Below are 26,038 nucleotides of genomic sequence, written 5' to 3'. Positions count from 1 at the left end.
ACTGGAGGAGTAATGTCTCTTTGCTTAAAACTACCTGTGTCCCCAGGAGACGTGTCGTGTTTGCATGGAGCCAGCCCCACACTGTTCAGGTCACGGTACCTGTCAAGGCTGTTCTCTAAGGTCGTGAGGCCAGCAAGATGCACGGTCTCTAAAAGGGCAACAAACCTATAGCCTAAATCTGGAACTGTTGAATATGAAAGACCCCACAGCATGTTCACAGTTGAGCTTTCTAATTCCCACGTTGAAAATTAGCATTTACCTCTGCTGGCATCTGAATTAGCATTTTTGTTTGTATTTCGTACCATCCCTTACAACCTTTTCAGTTTCAGAAGGAATGCCAAACTTCTCTCTTTAATGGTTGCCAAGATGTCTCTGTGTCATTTGTATTTAAAATGGCTGCTCAACAGCAAGCGCACATGAAGGCAGGTTGAACTCTGCCATAACTCTCTGCAATTCCACACACCCATTCAATATATGCAAGAAGTTATATCAGCATATACCAGCGTTGAGTTTCCCTTGTTGTCTTTTATCTTCATATATAAGGAATTAAACTGATATAAAAATGAAATAATATGTTTATTTTGTAATAGCTTTTGATTATTATAGGATTTAAAAAATTAAAGCAAAGGCTCATCCTTGGCATATGTTTTCTTGGTGAATCTGCTGTCAGAGACAAAATGAATTAATCATAATCTCAGAAGCTGTCTGTTGAAAATGTCTGTTTAGAGGGCCTGAAAAGTCTTAGAATTTTCTAATAAATCACAGACCCAGAATAGAAAGATCTATTGCAAAAAGACGATGCACCAAAATACCAATAAGTAGGTGATAATTAAATTGACTTAATATGCAGAAAGCATTAAATCATTAATCAAGGCAGAAATTCTTCATTCAGATTTTGTTATGAAAATGTCATCATCTACAAGCATACCCATCTGTACACCTACAAAAAAGAGTATTGTTTTCTGAGGCATTTCTATTAATGATGCAGTTTTTGTATAAAAGTCCTGATTATTCTCACATGGTGGGCGCAGCTAGTGTCACAGATAAGCCAGGGATATCTGTAACTCCTGTCCTCTCTCCTTCACTTTGTGCAGTGCAGGTTGTATGGGGGACAATGAAACAACCTGTTTCTGAACTGCCCCCTTGCCCCAGAGCTTGCTTCCTCTCATTCTAAATCTCTCAGACTCTGTTCCTCCTGCCTCTCTCTTCTTACAGATGATATTATTAATATTTTCAAAGATAACTATTTTTAAGTGTCATGGGCTTTGCGAGATTTAGTTTGTACAGAAGGAACCATGTTATTTTGGTGTGCACTATGCATGCTGGAATAAACAGCATCTTGCTTTACAAAGGAAAATGATCAGTTTGCATTTAAACTAGAAAGCGAAATGGGAAAGGAGCACAGGTCCAAGCACCAGAGTGCAGATGCCTGTGCTAATGAAGCGTTAGCATGTCCCCTCACATGGTGCTGACCCTGAGCCACTGAAACTCTCCCAGGCAATTCTCAGATATGATTTGCACCTCAGCATGGGTCCAAATTATTCTCTATAAGCAATATGGGTGTAGCTGTTCTGCTGTGCTGAGGTAGAGAGTTCAGCTGGATGGATGTGAGCTTGCTGGTCTTGGGTCAAGACAGCAGTTCTTGGTCCCTTCCATTTACCACCATAGGTGTAGCCACGCCATCTCATTAAGCATTGCTAGGTAATAATATACTATGTCCAATATCTTGTGCTAATGTTCCTACCTTTCTTTAATTGACTTTTTTTATGACTTTACAGCATGTAAACTATTTCTGTCTATTTTTCATAACTGACATGGAATTCTGTGTGTGATTGCATCACCCTTTTCTCTGCTTTTCCTTCCCAGTCCTCGCTGGTCTTGCAAAATAACTGAAAATTTTGCTACCACTGTTTCTGTCTCTTCTTCCTGAAGACAGGACCTACTATACAACACTGAAGTACCTTTTTTATGCTGAAAACAATTTTTTAATATTCTATTTATTTTCTTTCTCTGCAGAAGTTTTTGTTTGGTAACACTAAATCTCTCATTTCATTACTTTTCAAGGTGGTGTTCTGCTGTTGGATATGTTAAGATGGAAATAACATTTAAATAGAAGACAAAACATGATTTTTTGATAGACATATTTGTGTCCTCAGAAAACAACTACTTAAAAAAATCTTTAAATATCTTTTAAAGTCATTGTCAAGACTACTAAATGGTTTCTGTAATGAATTCTTCATATGCAAAGGGAGGGCTGAGCTCGTAAGATCTTGGAACAGATATAAATTGCATAGTTAAAAATAACATTCTCAATGTGTAGTTAAATGTAACATTGCTTAACCTAACACATAACTTTGTCTCTACCAAATCTTTGTGTCTGGGTGAGTTCCGAACACTTAAACCCTTTCTCAGGAAGGCATCATGCAGCTCTGAGCTCTGCTGTGTTTTTATTCAAGAGTTCTGTAGGATTCTTACATGATGGCTGCAGAGGTTTGGTAGTGTTTCTAATGTGCTCCATAGAGAAATCGTTAGTCCTACCAAGGGATCCAAAGACTCGTGTTTTTTGAGCCTATTCTTCCTTCCCACTCAGACATACAGAAGACATAACATCTCTCAGCCCTGAAACACTGATTTCTATTCCTTTTAAAGCTGTCGCTGCTGCTGCTGAGTCAGACCTCTCGGGGCCGGCCAGTGCTTTGGTTTTGGAAACTGGGTGGAGTTACCTATTCTGCCAGTTTTTCAGATAGAAAATGCATCCCGTGTTAATTGTACTCCAGAATGAGAAATTGCATTTTTAAACGTTTTCTTTCACTCAGTCTTTCAGGCTGTCCGCGAGCAAAGAAAAGTGGAATCAGGATAGCACAAAGCAAGGAAGACAAAGAAGACCAAGAGCCAATTAGGTGAGAATAAATATTGCCAAAGGACCATCATGTGATTTATAAAGTCATAGATATCATCAGCTTTTTATGAAGGTATAAATGTTATTGTGTGATAGTTAGAGCAGATGGCCATACTGATTTCCATGAGTGAACAGCAAATCAAGGATCTGTGCTGATTTATTCAGCAAAGGATACAATATTCAGCCAAATATACAATCTTCTATAATTTAGAAACAGCTTTAAATATGTTTTTTCACATGAAATTAAAAAATTACCTAGATCTCTATCTCCTAAAAAAATCCTTGAAAGTGTTGCATATTTTAGACAAACCATACATGCTAAATAAAGTAGTTGTGGGAATAGAGAATTGAGTATTTGCATGAGATTACTGCAACAAATCTAATTGTTTGTGCACTTTGCAAGAGGGAAAAAATGCCTACCTATAGATCTTGGCTTCTTCTTGCAAGGTGCAGATATCCGTGGCCACTGAACTCAGACGGTTTAGTGACTGCTTAGACCAGGGTTGTACAACTCATTTTCACGGGGGGCCACGTCAGCCTCGCTGTTGTGAGGTTGTTGTAAAGATGTAACTATTCCTCCTTTTTACAGTCCTAAAATTACATTTAGCCCTTTGAAGAACAACCACGAGGCTGATGTGGCCCCGATGAAAATGAGTCCACCCAGGACTGGATCCTCAGTGGAGAGTTAGAGCAACAATTTAGTGAGGGGCAAACAGTGAAATAACCAGCCTTGTTTTGACATGTATTATGTAGCAGCATACTGAAATAGATAAATAAATAAATAAATAAATAAATTAGTTAAACATTTTGCTTTGAAGATTCTAACCTGTGCCTTCTGTCCGTGGTTATTAATTTTTTAGAAGTATACAGGGCAAATGTATGTGGCAATTCCCAAGTAAGGAAAGCCATCAGATAAATACAGAACTGCCTTCATTGCTCTCTCTAGGCTGTAACACGTAGTTTATTATAATCTCTCCTATTCAGAGCGTGGTTAAAGGTGCTCAGCATTTCTGATGAGGTTTCATGATCACTTTATACCTAACATTTTCATGACTTCAGACAAGTCTTCTTTAGATTCCACACGCTTAAATAAAATGTACCAAGGACTACACTAAGTAGGATTTTGTGCTTATAGAGGTTTTACGGGCAATTTCCCTGCTGAGTGGAGCTCCATAGCCAACATTTAAATTCCATTGTAATACTTTCTGTAATGAACACTTGCAATTCAAATATATGTCTCAGTCCTTTTGTTGCAATTGCACAATGTCAACAGCTGTGACTTCGTCTACTGGCTAGCCTCCTTACAGTTTATCAAAGGACGTATTTTTATTTGTATTAGTGAAGTTCTGCTTCTAATTTTACCCACTACAGGGTATCTTGACTGTTTTTAAGACCACAGTGCATGATTGTTCTTTTCTTTTCATGTCGGGTTTATTTTGACTTCGTTGTAGAGGCTGCCAGGTATATGATGGCAAGACAATAAAGTTTATCTCATCTATCTGCTATCCAGATGTCCAGTTCCTGGTTGTGATGGTCAGGGTCATATAACTGGAAAATATGCATCCCATCGCAGTGCGTCAGGGTGTCCTCTGGCTGCCAAAAGGCAAAAGGATGGGTACCTCAATGGCTCACAGTTCTCTTGGAAGTCAGTGAAGACGGAAGGAATGTCATGTCCAACCCCAGGATGTGATGGTTCAGGACATGTCAGTGGTAGTTTTCTTACTCATCGCAGGTGAGTAACTATGGCTTGTATTTTTCACTTACAATTGTTATTTAAATTAGATTAGCAAGATTTAAAGTACAGCTTTTTGTCATGGCATTTCTCTGTTCCTTTTGAATTACATTATTACTTTGAGAAATAATCTTCCTACATACATTTGTAGATAACTGGAAATCAAGACACACAAATTTTTTTTTATACAAGTCCTTGCTTGCAGGTAGTGACCTGAATCAGATCTATAGTACACAGAAAATTTTAGGGAAAAAAGTGTGCATGACAATAACCGTAAATCTGCTGCTGCTTTCTTGACTGATGTTGGACAAATTACCTTATGATAGATTTGGTAATACAAATCTGAATGCCCCTGGTTTTCAGAGATGTTGAACACATTGTTGGTTCATCAAAGCATGGAACTGAAGAATTTAAGGAACCAGTTCCATAAAAACAAAGTGCTTTTATTCATTTGGTAATGAAAATGTTTGCTCAAAACAAGAAATATAAAATACAGTAGCTTGATTCAAACTAATGGAATACAAGTATTTGACAAAAGAAATACAAAGCCAAATTTTGCATAAACTTAGCAAAAATAAGAGAACTTCAGTGATAACATTTTTCGTTGCTTTTAAGAGATCAAGAAAGAAAAATCAGGCAGCCTCTTAGTGATAAATCTTCCTGCCATTTTAGATATTAGCTTATGAGGAAGGAGGGTGTTCTTGGAGCTTTGACTGAGAATCTTAGCCTGAACATGACTATCATTCCAGAGCAAATTTCTTATTACATATTCACTAATACAGAACTCTGTTACTTCAAATATGTCAAGCCGATGTGCCTCATTTGTCACCCTTCTCCAGGCAGACCTCAGTTGAACTTCTATACCTTTTAGTTAACTAAACCAACCAGATCTTTGTAGTCAGTTCTAGATATGGAGGTGAAAAGTGAGCTACTTCTTCCTCCTCTTGCCTGTAACTATTTCCTTTGATCCTTTCTTTGACAACCCTTTATACCTTAACTCAAAAGCCTTACCCTTACTGCAACCTCTCCAGACTTTGTGCACATAGTTCCTTTTATTGTTTAGGTTCAGAGCTGGTTTTCTACTCAGTGTTTGTCTGGTACCTACCATGATGGGATTCTGGTCCATGACCTGAGGTGCTACCGAGGTGGTGAAACGTGTTACACAGCCTGCAGCTCCCACAGGCTTTAGGGAATGCAGATGCAAAAGCTCCAACCATTTGTGCAGATATCCACATGTGAATTTAAGTTTCTGGCTTTCAGTAAAATATCAGCATTAGCATTCATATTTCAGTTTAACTTTCTTTATAATGGTGTAACATTTATTTAACTCATAGAGATCGGTCATTAAAATTTTGAAATCATTTTACCTTAGTTGAAAGGTACAATATAATTACTCAGAGATTGGTTTCAAGGGGTATTTACATAGTATTTATACTTTCAAAGAGAAAATTCTTGCAACAAGAATAACTAACTTCTAAAGGAACGTACTGATACTAATTTAACTGTTCTTCAAAATTAAGGGGCAAGTGGTACCTGGAGGTTTGTGGGGGTTTTTTTAACAGGAATGTTTTTGTGAAAAAAAAATAGAATGACATTTAAATTCCTTTTTTTGCAATAGAGAAACTGAAATATGCCATTTTTGCTACATTGCAGCCTGATGCTTTCTTGAGTACTATTGTTTTAAGTAGAAACCAAGACATGTAATGCTTACCTTATAAGACCAGTTTGGGGCGTAAAGGTCCATTGTTAGAGGAGAGCACCAGAAGATGAAAGGTCACTTTAAAAGACTGACAGAAGTAGACTGATCTTATTAATTGTCTTCATGTAACAAAGCACAAGTATTTTAAGTTGTTGTGAGCAAGTTTAACAGTTTCTTGAAGCTTTCATAAGCTATGGCAATATTAATAAAAAGCCTTATTATTTAAAAATATTAATTCTTGTAAAATTCTTAAGATGCTGTTAAAAGGGCTTGGTTCATTTGCTCACACAAATAAAATCATTTGAAGCCATTTTAGATGCCTTTTGGATAATTTATGTAGCCTCCAGCTGTTGCTCAGAAGGGCATACCTCTGTGGAAGGTCCAGTGTCATATTTACCAGCCTTAATGATACATCTTCTCAAGCAGCATTTCATGCCTGTATACAAACAACCAAACCAAACTCTGCACGTAGGATTGAGCTTCAGAACAATTCACCTCCTTTAAGAATCTATGTAAAGTTGAACAAGGTGCTTTTGCTCCTCTTCCAGTGAATGGAGTCAATGGATCTGGAGAGCTGTTTGCTTCACCTGTGAAGCGGACACCTGCCTTTGATCAGAGCTGTATCCTAAATGCACTGAGTGCACCAACAGGGATAGACACGTTATGCCCTTGGAAGTGTTGATGAGGCATGCAAGATGGCCTTACTGGGCTGGCAGAAATGACTGAAGATTTGTGAGACATTCCTTTGATTGTAACAGCTGAGAGCTGAACATGCATCGCAGGGGATCTGGAAGGGTGCTAGAACTGTTAAATGAGCTCTGTGGAAGATTTGACACAGAGTTCCCATGCAGACATTTAAACTTAGTTGTCCTAATGTGGAGTTTAGTCCTACCTAAATACAGACTATGCATTTCCTTACCTAAGGATGGAATGTCCCCTCACTTTTAGTGTGTACATTTTAATAGTCTGTGGTCTCATCTTCTACCTCGACAACATTTTGGTACACAGCTATGGCTGTATAGCTCAAACACCACCTTCTGAAGAGAAGCAATGCTATGACGATTACAAGATGGAACCAGGCTTAAATACAGCCTTTTGCAGGTATGGCTGTGTCCAGCGTGCATGGGGAGAAAGCAAGGTTATGATCATTAACTGAGGCAGTAAAAACTCCTAGGGAAGTAGTAGTTCAAAGTCTTCAATTTTGGCAGTACATCTTGCTTCTCTCCTGATACATCATTTTTCTTCCCCAGTGCAAATATTTTTTTATCAGTACACTTCTCTAAGCATATATACTAAGTGCATGTGTAGTGTCCTTAATGTCTTCTATGAGATTTTATATTCTGCCATTCATAGACAGCTGTTTATGTGCTGTCATCCAAGCAGCTGTAATATTCTGGAACCTAGAATGGCAGACTGGCTTGTGGAAATTATGCCAACTGTTGCATTGATTAAATATATAGGGGGGGGCTCTGAGGCAAAGGTTTCTTAGAGCCTTTCTTGCACCTTGTACGCATGGTGTAATTCCACTGATATCAATGGACTCTTGAGGTGATCCACAAGTTCTGGTAAATCAGTACGTAGTTAAAAGCCTGCTCCAACTGGTACTATGAAGTCTGGAATTTAAATATATGCATATTTACATACATGCCTCTGAAGTAGAAATAAGCAGTCAACTGAAAAAGTCACAAATTTCAGTAAGTTTTGAAACCTACTCTGTGAACAAAGACACCAAAAAAGGTTTCTGTTTATTTAATGTTAGCTATGCCTATCTGCAGAAATTGGTATTAATAGTTTTAGTCTGCCAAGAAGTTTTGCATAGGGAAGAATGGCAACAGAGAGTTATCAGAAGGGATTTAAAGCATAGGATTAAGAGTACTATACTTCAAAAAAGAGCCTGTGCTAGTAGGAGAGGCCAGTGTGAAATTAGGTGACCTATCAGCAATATGAAAATGAATTGGAAGCCACGCAAGCATGGAGGCTGTAGATAGGTAAATGAAACAGTTTATAATGAAATGTAAATTGGTTATTATTCTGTAGCTTTCCAGTTTTGTTCTTGAACCGGCCCTTACATCCTCATATTTGATTTAAGAAGATTTTTCAGGACAGCATGATTTGTAATACAATGATCAGTTTGGGACTTTGTCAGAATACACTTGGATTTAGCAACTCTGCTCCTCAGCACAGATGGGGAAATGTGCTTATGCTAACTTCAGTGGAAATTACATTCAGATATGCCTTTTCAGATCTAAAACAATGTTCCTGCTCCCATTTCCTGCCCACGTCTATTTTAATCAGTGTTCACCCATATCAAACACAGTAATGTACTTTCAAATTCCCTTCACTATGGAAAACTGTTGTGTTTTAACCCCAGGAGGGAGTGCAGCCCCACACAGCTGCTCACTCCCTCCCAGCATGATGCGGGGGGAATCACAGGTAAAAGCGAGAAAAGTCCTGGGTTGAGACAAAGGCAGTTTACTATGTAGAGCAACAACTGTCCTCACAAGCAGAGAACAAGGAATTCATTTACTGCTTCCCATTGGCAGACGGGTGTTCAACCATCCCCAGGAAAGCAGGGCTCCGTTACTCCTAACAATGACTTGGTAAGACAAACACCATCACTCTGAATGTCCCCACTTCCTCCTTCTTCCCCTGGCTTTTATTGCCGAGCCCAGTGTCATATGGTATAGGACATCCCTTTGGTCAATTGGGGTCAGCTGTCCCAGCTGTGTCCCCTCCCAACTTCTTGCCCACTCCCAGCCTACTCACTGGTGGGGTGGGGTGAGAAGTAGAAAAGGCCTTGGCTCTGTGCAAGTGACTAAACTTGGCTCAGCAGTAACTGTATTATCCACAGTGTTTTCAGCACAAATCCAAAACATAATCCCATACTAGCTACTATGAAGAAAAATAACTCTGTCAAAAGCCAAAACCAGTATAAAAACATATGCTGGTAGAGCTATAATATACAAGACATGATTGAATTTTAAGTATTTTCAGCATTTAGAAGCTAATGCTAAATAGAGATAAGAATGTGGAGGAGATTTTTCTTTAGTGTACCTGCATCCTTGCCAAGGTCAGTGGGACTCTAAGATCCATTAAAAAGTTTATAGAATAGGATTTCTTTTTGAGCAGCAAGGGCACGCCACTGGGCTTACAAAATGACTAGATATGCCGGGAGGAAGAAGTGGACACCATCCAGTGCCTTTTCCCTCCTGAAGGAATGGACGTAGAGATACTCAGGCTTTTGTGAGAAATGTTTACATGTGACTGTTATGGGCTGCCAGAGCCTGAGTAACTGGGAAGGCCTAGCTAAAGGTACAGCTGCCAGAAAGCCTGCAGGAAGATAATAGCAGTGCACTCAGTTCAGCCATCACCTCACATGCATGTCCTGAAGTGAAGGAGCACTGCCAGTGTTGTTTCCTCCAGAAATTCGAGGCTGGTCACAGCTCTGAGCTGCACGGCTGCATTGCTAAGCCTGAGAAGAGGCAGATTAGGAAAAAATAAAAAGATGCAAACCCATGGCAGGAGCTGCCCTCTGCAGCTGCTTGCTAGAAGCAGAGAGATACCAACACTCAGATCCTCAGGGGACCTCTGAGCTCCCAAAGCATTCGGGACATGACAAATGTGCTGAAAGAAGGATGGAGTTGTAGATTTTCATGTGCAGATCTCATGGAATATGCTTCACTTACAAACAGATGTCTAAAAAGCCTGTGCCATCAACCTCAGCTCCTGAAGGGAAGATCTGGAAATGCCACCTATGGCCCTATCTCCTGGTGCTCAGGGCTATAGCTTGAGCCTGTATCCATAGAACAGCATGTCACCCCAGGGTTTATCTGGGCTGGATGTTCACATGCAGAGCGCCAAAGGGGCAGTTGCTCTATAATCCAGCTGCTTTGCATCTCCAAACATGTACTAGTGGCTGCGAATTTGCTTCTAAATTATTGCAGAGCTTTCAGTCTTTGCCTGCAGTCACATCCTCTTTTAGCATCAGCATTTCTCAACTTCAGCATTTAATAACATAAAAATACTTAGCATTAGTTGAGTGAATACATCTTTTAGAAATGAGCTCTATGGTTACCTAGGGCCTGAGAAGACCTCAGATTATTCTGATTTTTATGCTTTGTACTTAGATTTGCAACCTCTGCTAATTGAGCAAAGTCAGAACTACAGAGTCTTGGACCTGAAATAGCCTTTGTGTTGATGCAGTGTTGTATGAGGCTTATAGATAAGACAGCATGATTTACATTACGCTAAGTTGTCTGAGATACTAAATATCAGCTACTCCTTTCAGTTCATGGAGAAACGAAAGTGCCCCGCATTTAGATGGAGGTAATAGGTTCCTAGCAGGAGTCAGATTTTCAGCAGGATAGGAAGATTATTTGAAATAAAAGCTGAAATGTAAAACAAAGTTTTGTGATATTTGCAAATAAATGCAGAAAGGAAAACTTAGAAGCTTTATTAAACAACTGAAAATATAAAGTCATATCAGATCTGAGATGTTTTTAATATATATATATACACATGAATGATGCAGCATTCACTGTGGACTAGTACAAATTAAAGATATCAGAAGATGCATACTAATTCGGTACTTCAGTGCTGTCAACCCCAATGCAAAAATGAGATAAGTCATGATGAAATACCTTCTGTAAAAACAATTTAAAAAGTAATTGTGGTCATCCTTTAAAACAAAAAGAAACCAAACTGCCAGATGAAATCTCAGGATTCTCTAAACCTCCAAAATACCAAGTTTATGAAGAATTTCTGTCCAGCAATTACAGCTCCAGGGAACCAAAGGTTAAAAAGCACTTCTGGAAGGTGAAAATGGTAAAACTTCAAAGAGAATGAATTTTTCTTGTTCTTCCATTCATCTAGTTATGAAACCTAAATACTGTCAACCTCCAGATGTGTAAGAAACTTCAAATATGCAGCTCTTTAAAATGTTGCATCTATTTCTAGCCAGGCCTCTCTTGTCAAGTCTTGTCCTTTTTTTCATTTGTTGCTACAGTAAGTTGACAAAAAGAGTTCCACATTTGAGTCAACATTAATTCACTCAATTCTCATTGTTTCATTTTTTCTCCAGTAGGTTTTTTAAAGTTGTTTAACATGTTTGTTTGTTTATTTCTTTGTTTTTAACCTGCCTGTCCCCCCCCACCATGGATTTATTTTGCTGTTTCCCACCTCTTTTTTGTTTTTCCCTACAAGCTCTGTGTTGCAATTCATCAGGAGAAACCCATATAATGTTAAAAGTAGAGAAGAACTTACCAAACATTTAACAGAAATTGCAACTGACAGTGATAAGCGTCATCATGGTGACATTATTGAAAACTGACGGATGTACAAATGCAGCAAGGAGAGAAACCTGGCAATTAAATAATAATAATGTATATAAAGGAGGAAAATATTAAACTAAAATCTGCAAGGTGGATCCTGCAGTACAAAGGATTTTTTGAGTTGAGAATTTTGTGTTTACCCTTAAGCTCAAGGAAAGTCTTAAGTTACTTTTCAACACGGTCCTCTCTCCTCTCCTCTCCCCTCCTCTCCTCTCCTCTCCTCTCCTCTCCTCTCCTCTCCTCTCCTCTCCTCTCCTCTCCTCTCCTCTCCTCTCCTCTCCTCTCCTCTCCTCTCCTCTCCTCTCCTCTCCTCTCCTCTCCTCTCCTCTCCTCTCCTCTCCTCTCCTCTCCTCTCCTCTCCTCTCCTCTCCTCTCCTCTCCTCTCCTCTCCTCTCCTCTCCTCTCCTCTCCTCTCCTTTCCCCTCCCCTCCCCTCCCCTCCCCTCCCCTCCCCTCCCCTCCCCTCCCCTCCCCTCCCCTCCCCTCCCCTCCCCTCCCTCTCCTGCTTCTGCTCCCATTTGATCTTTCCTCTCACTTCTGTGCTTCTCAGGCTCAGGATCTCAGGTGACTGGCATCAGGCAGCTTCTCCTGAGTGCTGGCAGAACAGGACAGGTTGTCTCATCAATGTTGTATCCAGCAAGCAACCTTCTACTCCAGGGCCTGCAGCCCCGAACGGGGCTGATGGCAGAGAGGGTGCTCCCAGTTGTTACAAACACAAAGTACACAGACGTCTGGCAGCCAAACACTAACTCACATCTACCGAGCATGTCCAAGTGACAATCTGTCAGGGGTTTATAACTCTGCCTAATCTACATTTGTTTTCCTGAGGGCAGCAGAATGCATCTCTAAACTCAAAGCAATACCATGTGAAATGTCTTGTTCCATTTCACGGACAATTAGAGATATTCACTAAATTATTGGAATTTTTTTCCCCTCAGTATGAATAAAACAAGGTATATGGACGAAACAATGGTATACAAATATATTCTGAGAAATGGGAATTTTTTCCTATGACATTTGGAAAAATCTGAGCCTGGCCAGACACCTACCATGGAAGACTTCTGTCAGATCAGTTAAAATTTGGCAAAAGTCAGAAGTGTCTAACTTCAGAGCCTGGTTGTTGAAAGAATAAGGTCCTCTGACTGTGAGTAGTTGTGCCATCTCTTTTCATTACTAGCCGGTAGAAGGATGGAATAGCATTGTAATTAGATGTAGTCTATTAAACTGAAAGGCTCCTAACAGAGAGCTAATCTAAAAGGACTTAAGAGGTTTACTTAACTTGGGAAAGTCAAGGGAAAAATAATATGAAATTTATATGAGAAAAAGCAGGCTGCACAATATAAATAAGAAAAATCATTTTGCTGAGGAGACCTGACAAATGACAGCAGACAGTAATTTGTACAGGTGCTTGCAATATGACATCTCCTTGATTCCAGGCACTTAGCAGAAGCTCTCTGGTTATAAGTCTGTTTGTCCTCATTCCAGGCATAGCCCATAAAAAAGCGGAGATGACTGGATGGCTTTTTAGATTTGAGGTGGGAAGAATTTTCCTCTTGAAGTACCTGTTTTCTCTCTGCTGTCTACAGAAGTGCCTGGAGAAACTGTGCTTCATTTGAAGTGCCTAAGTGAGCTGGGCTTGGTCACTAAATAGATCACTTGAAATTTTTAGCTGCCCACAAGCACTAATCAGAGGTATGTAGCTAGAGATACACCTCACCTGTTTATACACAGGGAAGTCCCAGCCTATTTTCTCCTTCACAATACATGCCCTGTTCAACTGGCCAGTAAATCCAGTGGTCTTCAGGTCATGTTATGTGCAGTCACAGGACTGGAGAGAGACTGGTAAACTTTGTGGTAGGTGGCCCCCAGCTCCCAGGGCACTCAGTGGTGCTTGATTAAGTGCACACTCCTTCCCCATAACTTACTGGAAGGGTCACCTGTAAACTGTGTGAAGTGTTGCAGTGCTTCCTCACTAACCAAAAATAAAGGAGAGACTTTTGAACAGTTGTTGCATCATTGGGCAAGAGTCAAACCTCTTTCCCTGTTCAGGGATGATCCAGGTCAAGGCTCATAAGCACATGTGAGAAACCCACCCACAGAGCCTCTTTGCTGACTAAGCAAATTTAACAAAACATTATGTAAATTTGCCACAGGACTGCTGTGCCCAGTTGAAGTGCAAATTTGTCAGTGCTCTTAAAGTGCCAGCACTTCAAGATTCATTAATCCTTTTTCTGGAGTGTATTTATGCCCCAGGGACTTTCCTTTCAAATTCAGTCTGCTCTCATAGCCTGTTCTTCCAGCTTGACCATCTTTACAGCTCTGCATAATTTCTATTTTGTTTTCTTACTTGATTCTTGTTTTATTCTTTTGTTATGAGGGATATGCATGATTAAGCTGTAACACTATTTTACCTTTTAAATCTCCAATAAAAAACAAATACCCTCTCATCTCATCTTCTGGGTATCATAGCCATTCACTCTGTATAGTTGTCCATTTGATGCCTGACTGATCAGATATTAATGCTGCTTTAAGCCCTCCCTCTCTAAAATAAGAAAGTAGCTCTTTCCTGAAGGTCTTTCTGAAGCAATGATCAGATATCATTAAAATAACTTCAAAAATTTTACGTTTTGTCTTAATTATAATGGTTATATTTCTTTTATGGCCACTTGGGTGGCGTTTTAACTTTTCTTAGCTCTGGAGCCAACGCAAATATTTATTTAAACAGTGTATAATCTCAGCTACTTTCCTCAGCAGATTTGGAAAACGTCTTGGGTTAGGAGCTGCCACTTTCCACATTATATCAAGCTTTCAGTCTTTTTAACTTAGATTTCCCTCCTGACTGAAAATTCAAAGTTCTTCAGTATCAACATTCAAGTGCGAGTTGTAAATGCACAAGAAAAACGCACATAAACCCCACAAAAACAGAAAAACAACACAACAACAATAAACCACAAACAAAACAAAACAACAAAAAAAACCAAACACCACACAACAACAACGAAAAACAACCAAACAAAAAACCTACTGAACTTTAACTAGGGAGCAATACCTAAAAGGCGCTACATTAACCAGAATTATTCTTTCTTAGTGAAGAATTCTGAAATTGAGCTGAACAGACTATTTCCTCCACTGCAGCACAAAGGCAATTGGGGTTGTGTGCCTGGTGGGCAGGAGGAGAGATTCCTCTGAGAGTCGAAGCAATCTCCATGCAAACTGAACTACCTTCTTTTCAAAACCTCTCTCCTGGAATCCCTTTACTTCACAGATCAGTAAGAGACTGGGTAAAAGCCAGTCACCCTTGAATGTAAATAAAAATGAATGCTGAGCAAGGGAGAGTTCCTTTTATCTGTGCTGGTGCTGTGCATAGAATATTTCATCCTCTAAGGTGTGTAGCAGAATTTACCCACGGGAATAAGGAAAACACTAAACTGGTACCCTTCAACATAGAAAAACTGAGTGGTTCATGGATTTAATATTAAACCAAGGAAAAGGGCCACTTTGATCACTGAGTTTGATCTCTTAACTTGAACTTCAAACATTACCAAATAGCTTAGGAGCTTAGTCATAAAAGCAAGGTATCATCCATTATCAAAATAAAACAGCAGTTTTCATTGTGATCTGTATTTCCATGAATTTCAAAAGGATTTACATCTGGGTCTTGTTTTTGATCTGTCTCTAGTTAAAAGAGGTGACATGTTCCTTTCTCTAATCTATGGGCAATGTTAGTTTTAATAAACAGGAAAAGTGTTTCATTTTCTTAACTTTTTTTGAAAAATCACTATGGTAGTGAATCTATAAACATGTTACAGTGTTTATAAAGTTAGCCCTCAGGATGCTTTTTGGGTACTCCAGGTTGAGGCTCTGGTTTCTTTACAACCTGTTCTTTCTTTCTTTGTAAAATTCAGGACTTCACACACCAAATACAAAAGTTGCATTTTATTTGACCTTTCTCTCCTCCTTTCCCACATCCATACTTCTCTGTTTGGAAAATGTTTTCTTCACTTAACAGGCCAAGTACAATTCCTTCAGCTTCAAGAGGGACAAGACTGCATCTGTCTGCTGAGGAAAAAAAATGTATTTAATAGAGCACAGCTGGGACCCAGATAACTAAAATCAGTCACCCGGACAATTGCTCCACTTGATCAATCATCCTCCACTCAGATGACCTCTTTTGTTTGCATCCCTGAAGATAGTGCAATTACATTCTTGAAGCAGTTAAGGATTTTCTTTGTTTTTAAACTAAATATTTGGTAAATGTGCACTAACCACTAGCTAGATGTCCCTTACAAATGTTTTTTCCCCAGTAATTTTTCTTTTATTTGGGGACCTATTTCACCTTATTTCCTAAATCCACTGAATATATGGCTACACATAGATTGCCATAACATAACCACAGTCCTAAACAAAAAAGAAAATTCGTTCCTCACGTTGTGTTCAACTCTAACAGATGCAGTCACCTTGTACTCTTTATCCTAATTTGTGCACAAAGACTTTCTGCATACCTTCGGGATGACTTGGTTTCCATTAGTCACTACTCTTCAGGGCAGTTAGGGTAAAATGTACCTGTTACATACTGATGAACATTATTTTGTACACTTCATAGAGTCATGAGTACTTTACCTCTGCATGCCTACATTCATTAGGTCTTCCTGAAAAAAACACCCTGATGAATGCAGGTTGAACTTGAATGGTGTAAAATGCTGTCACTTCTGCCTGTCAGTCCTGCAGGTACAGACTGTGTAGAAACATCTGTTACATGGACAGTGCCATGTCCTGCAAAGCAAAGCTGCACAAGTGGCGCCCAGCCATGCACCTCAGCATGCAGCACTCATGCCCAGCAAAACCACATTTCCAAATAAATGATGTGTTCTGATGTCAGGTGTCTCCAACCAACCAGCAAAAATTGAGACCTTCTCAAATTTTAGCACATGCCTTACAGGAGATTTGCAATATCTGAGCCTAGATCACTTTAATCTAACAGTTTAATTCATTTTTCATAGTATTTTGTAAATTATGGCAGAGATTGGCTTTCGAGGATGATGTGTCAGACTGCACTTTTGAGATTAAGCCTGACGATAGAAATTCAGTGAGAGTCAAAACACATTGCATCTCAAAGAGACAAGGTGCTGATGTCCACCTGGTTGTCAATACGTTGTCTTTGTGGCAGCAATAGCTCACAGCTCCTGCTGAATCAGGAACTCTGAGCCAGGAGTTGAGTGGCAGTGCTTCTCACAGCCCCACCAAAATGCTGTAGCTTCAAATCCTGTGGCATCTACAATCTGACAGAGATCAATGATGATTCAGTACATTTATACAGTATTTATTACAGCAGTACTTGCAGCGATGTTGTTAGAAAATCTTATTAATTTTTTATTATGGAAAGAATACTCAACTGGGGTTTGGGTTTTTTTTTTTTTTGCATGATTTCTCATGTGTATGAGAATAATGGCAGTAGCAAGTGAGATAACTGTGATTAATTTTACTAGTTCTTTGCTGGAATGAGCAAACTGAAGAATTCCATGTTTACGTAAAAGTCAGTGTAAGGTCTGTTGAAATACAAAAAATGAACCAAAGCAGGATTGATTATCCACTAATTCCACTTGTAACAGAAAACCTATGACACAAGCACCAACTGTAAAGGCTTTAAACTTGATGTGAGAGTAAGTATTATCCTTACCAAAACTACTAGCTAGCATGTTTCTCTTGGTCTTTTTGATTTTTGAGATATTTAAAACATATTTTTCTTAAATCTTAAAGAAATTTAGTGGATTTCACTTGTACTCTTTTATTTGCCAGTCATGGGAAGGCAAATTAAATCTCAAGATATTTGAGATGAAATCATACCTACTCCTTTTTATTATCTGTCTCCTTCTACCCTTCAGTCTTCTAGAGATCTCGAGCTGCTCCCAGTCTCACTGGGATCTTCAGTTCAAGCTTTTTGGTTAACTTTACACCTCCTTCATGTTCAGCCTTTGTAGAACAGCCAACTTCTGGTGCAATGCTGACTTAGTCCTGTTTTTCATCTTCCCATATGTCCTGCCCTCTTTTTGTTGTTCTCAAATTAGAGAAAGAGCAGTTACCTTGAGAAGAAGTAAACATAGTCAAGAAGATAGAAAGGAAAAGGTAGAATTTCCTTGCAGAGTAGAAGTTTATCCTGAAAGTCCTAATTTACTTTTTAAATTATTTAAAGTATTTTTAGGTAACCTAATTAAGAACAGAGCTGGGCAAAATTTAGCTGAATTTAGCCGACTTAAATAATTGTAGTAGAACTCAGCCCTCTAATTTAGGTACTAACTTAGTATCTGCTAGAATGCAAATGTAAGTGCGTGGCTCAGGTAAGTGAGCTAATCCACTTACAATACAATACACAAATAAAATATACAGTTAATGGAGAGACAGATTTGCCAGTAAAGACCTGCAGAGGAATTTTGTGGCGTGGTCTGGCTTTGGCATCTTCCCCTGTGTTGAATTTTGTATCTCTGGGAGTTTTAAATGCCCTCTTAAATTGCGTAAAGCCACAGGAAAAGTAAGGACCTATTCATTCATGGCCTCTTCTTAGGGCAGACCCGTAACAAGGTAAAGGTAGTCACAGCAGGACATGATGTGTATATTAAAGCGTAAGGATCAGGAAAGCAAAAAGAGGAAGCTCATGACTGGGGCATGCAGCTGCACGGAAGGAAAGTCCTTTTGATCTAAGCCCTCCTCTGTCTGCACATATTGTATTAGATCAACAGTGGTTAAGAACAAAACCAATCTGGCTGCAGGATGTGGAAGCCTTCTCCATCCTCACTAGTCATCTCAAAAATAGGCAGCCCTTTGCCTTTCCCTTCACCAACTCATGACTCACCTGGGTACCTCTGGAAGAAGGTAGATAATCCAGGCAGAATAACTCTCCAACAGTTCTGCAGCAAAAACAGAGCACAGGATCCAGATCTTTGTGTTTCCAGTTTAGGCAGAGGACACCTGGTGCCAGTATGCCTGAACTGCAGCAGAGGTAGCAATGATACACAAGGACTTACTCTTGCAATAGGTATCTTCCCAGTGGAGATAGCATGGGCCAGAGACAGTTGCTATTAGGCAGCTAGAATGTGGCTAGAACTGTTTTGTAGAATATGGAAGCTTAGTAGCGCAAATACGGGACATTGTACCTGGGGCCTCAGTGTGAGAGCATGATTCGGAGCACGCTGAAGATAGCAGTAGGGAGGTAACCTTTCAGACAAGCCGAGAAGGTATCTACAAGGTTAGGCAGTCCTGAAAACTAGGTTTGCGTGACCGTGTTCTGGGAATAAGGTTGGGTTTTTGGCACTGAAGTTTGGATGTAGGCACACTGACTCTCACAGTAGATTTCTAATAGTTGTGAGCATGCTTTGTTTTCATTATTCTTCTGCACGTTCAAGTGCACAGTTTTAGCATCCAGGTTTCTTGTTGTTCTGTTTAGGGTTTGAATGCCTTACTTGTGGGCTGTTTGAGAGAGAATTTTATTTTGAGGGATTCTCTAATGTCATATGAATGAAGAAGACTGGAGTTCAGAGTGAGAACATGGAAATTTAAAGGCATTTACAGAGTAACTGTTTAACTGTTTTTAAAATAAAATTTTTTTAATAAGACTATTGTGTCTTTAGAAAAATTGGACTGTTGTTCCCAGGCTTATGGTTTTACAAGATATATCTGACTTTTATATTAGCTGTCTATACAAAAAGAATTTGGAAGAAAGAATAAAATCATTAAATCACTATGGTAAGTCTTTTTTTCCAGACTAATGCACTGTTCCAGTGTCAGACAGTGAAGACAAACTTTGTATCCGATACTCTTTTTATTACAGTTTTGGATTACATATTTATTTTAAATGGCCTATCAAAATTAACAGGCTCCTTACTGTTCACAGTTTATCAGGATGCCCCAGAGCTACTTCAGCAATGAAGAAAGCAAAGCTGTCTGGAGAACAAATGCTAACAATAAAGCAGCGGGCCAGTAATGGTAAATTTTTAATCATTACCTTTTTAAATATTACTTCTTTGTGAACTAATGTTATCATTACCCTATGGGCCTTTTTTTTCCCTACATGTGTAAATCTTTTCTTGTATAAATAGTGAATGCATTGTTAGTAGAATCAAAACTGGGTTTAATGCTGTGGAAATCTGAGCCAGCAGTGGAATGGTCAGACTGGCCTGAGTTATGTCCACATAAATCTAAAATATTTCCAAGTAGAATATACCATTATAATTTCCTGGTTCATAGCTCATTCACCAAGGTGGATAGTTGGTCTTATATTGTTGCAGGATTCAAAAGAGAAGAATAATTGATTTCCAGAGGTGTCGAGTCCTCATGAGCTCACTTGAATTCATTTGGAGCTGCGACTCTCTAAGCTCTGGCAGGTGTAGATGGCCTTGTGCCGTTTCACCTCCAGTAATCTGCAGTCCTTCCTGGGAGCCCTGAATTGCAGGGAAGATGGGGAAAGTACCCTGGATAAAAGTCAGGTTAATACCCTGATAGTTAGAAGTACAATAAAAGCAAAAAAAATAGGTGCTTCTGTTCAAATAAGTAATGCACAAAAGGCTTGGCCAGGAGGTGCCTAAGTCCTGAGTTTTCTTGGAAAACTTTATGTAGTCACTTAGTCCATGACTGCGCACGCCTACAGATGCTGCCCTCTTAACTGCTGGTGGTGACTGTGTTTGAGAACCACAAAGCATTTACAGAAAATTGATAGAAAATGCTTTGTCAACACAGCGCAGGAGCCATTGCAGCCACATTGCCAGCACAGCTGGAGAAAGACTTGGTTGCCTTTGTTCAGTAGCCAGTAACCAGGGAGTGGAAGGTCTGGATGTAATTTTCTCTGCAACCTGGGAAGTACTGAAAACTGTATTTGCCATGCGGGACAAGACAGTGGAAGCACCAGTTTCTGTAGATTTAGAAGTTAAGACTTTGACTTGAGAGACAACAGGTCTGTCTCTTCCCAGGGCTATTTTGTGCTTTGTTATAGGAATTAAAAGGACAAATAAATCAAACCTTTGCAGTTTGTTCCTGTCTGAATCCTTAAAGATTCTGGTACCGTTAAAATTCTGTTCTCTAAATATTTATGACATAAAACTTCAGTAATCACTTCCATTTTGCAAATTATCCTACACAGCATTATTTAATAACAGCCTTCTGAACCATGAAATTATTAATAGCAACAGCAGAGAATCACAATAAATCCCAGTGCATCAACAAAGTTTCACTGTGTTCAGGAAAAAAAAATCTTGTGAATTAGTTACTAATGATATTGACAATACTGTACTATGAAGAGATTAGCATGTTAAGATATTTTATTTTCCTTCAGAGGATCTGTAAGTGGACACAGTCTTTCAGATAAGTTACATGTGACAGTGGAGCTGAATTTATTGCTGCAGGTGCATTTCTTACAACATAAAGTTAAAATCAGCACATATAAAGAAAAAGGTGTGTCTTATTGATCCTCCAGGCATTTTCAACACTCTCGCTGGAAAATTACTCCAATTTTAAAAATAAAAGTAGTGGAAACGACATTGTTTTAACTTCAAAAGACAAGTTTGAGGGACACTTTCTTTTTTACTTTAGTACTTATACTTGAAATAAATTTCTTTTCAAATATGGAAATAATTAATTCATTGAACTCTGATGTAAAGCTTAATTATTTTAACACCTCTTTTATTTTTATATCACATAGGTATAGAAAATGATGAAGAAATTAAACAGTTAGATGAAGAAATCAAAGAACTAAATGAATCCAATTCCCAGATGGAAGCTGATATGATTAAACTCAGAACTCAGGTAACAGTTTTATGAAGCCCTAAATTCAGCTGCTTTTTCTACATGACTGATTAAAAGAAATATAGGAAATATATTGTTCCCTTTTATGTTTCTTACATGATTGCTATCTGTGATTTGCCATTTATAAAATCAGAAAACAATATCCATTATTCAATTTCCACATCAATTACCAGCATTAAAGAAAAAAAAAGGCTTGGCAAAAAATATTCTTTAAAATAATGACGAAAGTATGACCCTGTCATGGTCAGCTTTGTATTTCCACTTGATAAGGCTATGCCTTTCCAATAGTGGTTAAAATATTGTGTGAGATCATGGTCATTAACATAAGTTACAAAGTGAAGGAGTCCAGATGGACAACATGGCTTTTGCCAGGTCTGCCTTACAGAGGAAATTTAGATAGAGAGGTTACACTTCACTTCATCATGTGGTACTCTAAGTGCAGCCCTTGGCAGCAGTAGTACTTCCACAGATCCAGCTTAATTCTTTTTACGTTCCACATAAATCTATTAAGGAAAAAAAAAAAGGCAAAGAAAACGTGACATTAGACTATTATTTAAAACCTTGTTATTCAGCAGTTCAAAAACTGGATGGAAAAAGCAAAGAAAGGCAATTTCCCTTGCATTCTCCAATGTCCAACATAGCTTCTGGTGCTTTTTGCTTCACATGATTTGAGCACGGGTACCAACAGTAAGATTTACCACAGTTCTCACCATTTATCAGCCTTTAGTCCCATGGTCATAATCATCCAATTGATCTTGATGGAAAGATGGTAAAGCATTCCTTGTTGCTTCTTCGTCTGCTGCTTGAGGATGAGAGCACCACGTCCATTGTCCTCCTCCTCTTGTGTGCTCATTAATAGAAGGCAGGATCTTGACTTTTCTTTGACTTCTAAACTTTAGCCAAATTGCTATTGAATCCTCACTTCTATTTTATGCCTGTATTTAAGGTTCTGTTTTCATTATTTGGCCTTTATAGGATTTGACTTACATTTTGCACAGATTTCTGATGTGACCAAGTGTAACTGCAGGATGAGGGAAAAATCTGCAAGAATGTAAAACAAGAAGAATAATCAATAACAGAAAAAATATATGTATTCATTGGAGAAATTTGGTACTAAGTATTTAATCTGGCAGCTTCCAAATCTGCCTTATATTTTCATTAGTTTAACAGAACACTGTGTGTGCTATTTACAGACAGACTGATTTAGCTGAGATTTTAAAATGTGCACTAGTTTGGCCATCATGTGTACATTAGGTAAATGCCCCATTTGTCAATAACTGTCAGGGTTTTAAATTTTATTTTTGACCACATGAACTAAAAAAAATAAAGCCATAATAACACTATCACAGTCATAAAACATACATGGAGTGTCAAAGATTTAGCTATGAGTTTCACATCAAGTTTTGATCTGAAATGAGTACAGTCACCATGCTTCAGTGGTCTCAGTTCCAGCTTTCATACCTCAGGCTAGCGCCACTGCATATTCTTAGAAACCAGATTAGGCACTACCTGGCACCACTGCCTGTTCTTGGTAAAAAATCCCTAATACCTGAGATGATGATTTTACCATCAAGTTGAATGGATGCTTTTCACACCTTGGTGCAGCAGATTTAGAAAAAGTGTTGAATGACTGACAGTGACACAAACTATCATTAAAATAATTAACAGGATTCTAGAAAACAGAGCTACAAGAGAACTTGAAAGGTTATTTTGTCCACCAGTCTTCTTCCGTAGCTCTTCCTAAACCAATCTGGACAGATGCTGGTCTGTCCTGTCCTTTACTGCCTACACTAGAGATTCCACAGTCTCTGGGCAGTCTGGTCTAACCTGTTCTTACCCAACATGCTACTGATGCCTCGCAGAAAATCCCAGCTGAGTTAAACTTCACAAAAATCCAGAGGCCTCAGTTTTGAATTCATACACTCTCCTGAAGATAAGCGATTTACATTTCCAACATGAAGAGAGTTACACTGTTGTAATTATCAGTCTATTAAGAGGATTGCAGGCAATAGTCCCCTTTATTTGCAATGGCAAAATTATATTGAGCATAACAAAATGTTTGCTGATAAACCTTTAGAAAATCATTGTGCAACCTAGATTTCAACAAGTCTTCACAGCTGGGGAATAAACAATGGGAAAATTGTGGAAGTTCTGTGAACACCAGAAGTAGTAAGAGTATTGCTTGATAAGGATTAGCATCCCATATAATTGTAAGTGCCAACAAAAGTTTTTCCTGCAACAGGAACTTCCCTTCCATGTAGAATCTTTTCTATTTAATAAAGTGAAAAGTCATGCTGCAGTCTTTCTCTTAGTCAAGGCTTTCATAAAACTCTCCTTTACTCAGCTGCCTTTTTGCTTTAATACTTGGAAGAAAGTATTTTTAGTCTAAGATCTTCTGGTAAATTTGTCCAAATATAGCATGCAGATCCAAAGTATGAGAGGGGCTGAAACACATGGAGAGGGGGAAAGAAGAATCTGCAAAAAAACTGTCTCATAGAATCAGCAGGTTATCCTGTTTTTAGAAAAGATACAAGTGAACATTCATTAGCTTTAGTGTAAAAGATGGGGAAGAAAACTCCAACCTTTAAGCAGTTGAATACAGTAATAAAGTATGCCAGTTAAGATACTTACAGATGAGCACTAAATGAAATTGTGAGACATGCTGATCAGCTGCCACTGTATTTGCAGATGGTCAGCATCTCACATGAAAAAAGAAAAAAGATTTGTTCAAGTAGCAGCACTCACCTAGCTGGAAAAACTATAAAATGTCAGCTCCTAGTTAAGTTAGTGTGAGGCAGCAGCAGGACACCGCACTGAACTGGGCCTTCATTGACATCACACTCTTCACTTCGGTCTATAATATGAAAAAGAATTTTTGGGCTAAATATTGGAGCATGACTGACTCTAAAGAGCACCTCTGAAAGATGTTTTGCATTTGCATACGGCATTGCTCTTTGACATAAAAAAGCTGAAAGCAAACACTAAAGAATGTGTTTCCCATTTCAAAGCTGAAGCAAGCATTTTCTCTACTATAATGTTGTGGAAATAGCTCAGATTCAACTACTTTTGACAAAATCAAGCCCCTGTAATACTGGAAGCGTGATAAACTGCTGTATAAACACTTGTAGTCACAGTAAGAAATACTTGAAGATCATTTTATGGAGCCACATCACTTGTCAAAGCTACCTTTATCAACTGGGGGATTGCATTTCCATAAGCAGACTGAAATTTCAGGTCCAGAGTAAAAACTGAAGCATCTGACAACCTGATTGTGCCAACAGCTTTTTAAAACTTACTCATCCGTGGTCAAGTTAATATTCACTTAAGAACTTTTTCCCCTTTTCCCTGCTATTACTGCACAAACCTCCAGCCTTCCCATCAGCATTTAAATTGCATCAATTCTTCCCACAGTTCATTGTCTATGCCAGTGCAGAAATGGGTAAAGCTCATTCTGAGAATTGAAAAACCTTGTGTTTTTTGGCATTTTTTCCACTTCTCTGGCATCTTTTTTCATCCTCTTGTCAATGCCTATTTTAACCTATACACATACACAAATGGACACTTTGTAAAAGATGTCAATGGTTGTCATCCAATGTGGAAAATAAGGGCAGGTCTAGAGAGGAAAGTGTAGCTAGAAATGAGTGAGCTCTTCTTGTGCTCTCGACGAGTTGGACATAAGCCAGTGCTCATCTGAAATCCTCCCAGCTACGTTAACGCAGAGCTCCGCACGAGCTCAGCTAAGTTACCTCCCAGCAGCAGGTTTTAGCTCAGGCACAGCACCACCAAGGTCAGAGCTAACTTGGGCCTGCTCACCTGGGAACCCGGGCAGAGCAAACCCTCACTTGTCTTCACCTGCACATGTAGTCATGCCCCACAGACTCACTCTCCTGACTGTGAGTAAATTTTCTTCAGTTCCTTCAGTCTTGCAAATCATTGTATTGATTAGAAAATTTTCTGAATCTGTACTTACATCGCAGTAACATGCAATTGTTCAGCTTTCAAAAGCAGCCCTGTGAATTTGCATAGAATCAAATTATAAAGAGCTAAACACTGGCAGCAAGGAGCTGTGTATGCTCAACTATATATATATATCAGAAAGTATAAGAAATGCATGGCTTACTGTGGAATGTCCCTATGATAGGCTCCTAGGAGTAGTAGTGTTTAACCACATGGGTGAACTTGCAGAACTAAGGTCCTTCTTAATGCCTTTCAACTCAAGAAGAAAAGCTCTAAAGCGATGAAATCAAATCCAAGTTCATTCATTATTAGCAATATTAAAAAAGACAAGCTGTTAAAGTCATACAACATGCAGTAGGAATAAGAATCCCTTAACAATGACAAGAATTGCAGACTCAAGCAAAACCTTTTTTAGTGTGAATGACTAGACCTTTTTCTCCTTTCCCTGGTATTTCTGTTATTTCTCTCTTCAAAGAGTGCATGCTTTATAACAGCTTGCCTTCTATTACATTGTACACAAATTTGTCCATTTTAGATTACCACAATGGAGAGCAACCTGAAGACGATAGAAGAGGAGAACAAAGTCATCGAACAGCAAAATGAGTCTCTTCTTCATGAGTTGGCCAATTTAAG

General features: G+C 38.8%; 1 protein-coding gene across 20 annotated transcripts in view; it reads left to right on the top strand.

The window, feature by feature from the left end:
* The window catches only part of MYT1L (myelin transcription factor 1 like), a 312,069-nt gene that overhangs the window by 282,871 nt on the left and 3,160 nt on the right, over nt 1–26,038 (top strand). For 13 of the 20 annotated variants that reach the window (XM_071807030.1, XM_071807031.1, XM_071807032.1 and 10 more), the window contains 5 exons: nt 2,817–2,900; nt 4,410–4,631; nt 19,545–19,636; nt 21,345–21,454; nt 25,941–26,038. The exon at nt 25,941–26,038 is cut by the window's right edge and continues 46 nt beyond it. In XM_071807030.1, coding sequence (XP_071663131.1) covers nt 2,817–2,900; nt 4,410–4,631; nt 19,545–19,636; nt 21,345–21,454; nt 25,941–26,038 — 606 coding nt within the window. The remainder of the gene's footprint in view (nt 1–2,816; nt 2,901–4,409; nt 4,632–19,544; nt 19,637–21,344; nt 21,455–25,940) is intronic. The other 7 variants (XM_065834010.2, XM_065834006.2, XM_065834008.2 and 4 more) reach the window with 1 other exon arrangement.

This window comes from Patagioenas fasciata, chromosome 3 (assembly GCF_037038585.1).
Source record: "Patagioenas fasciata isolate bPatFas1 chromosome 3, bPatFas1.hap1, whole genome shotgun sequence".
Classification (NCBI taxonomy): domain Eukaryota; kingdom Metazoa; phylum Chordata; class Aves; order Columbiformes; family Columbidae; genus Patagioenas; species Patagioenas fasciata.
Note: the sequence above shows the minus strand (reverse complement) of the source record. Positions and strands in the feature narration are given on the sequence as shown.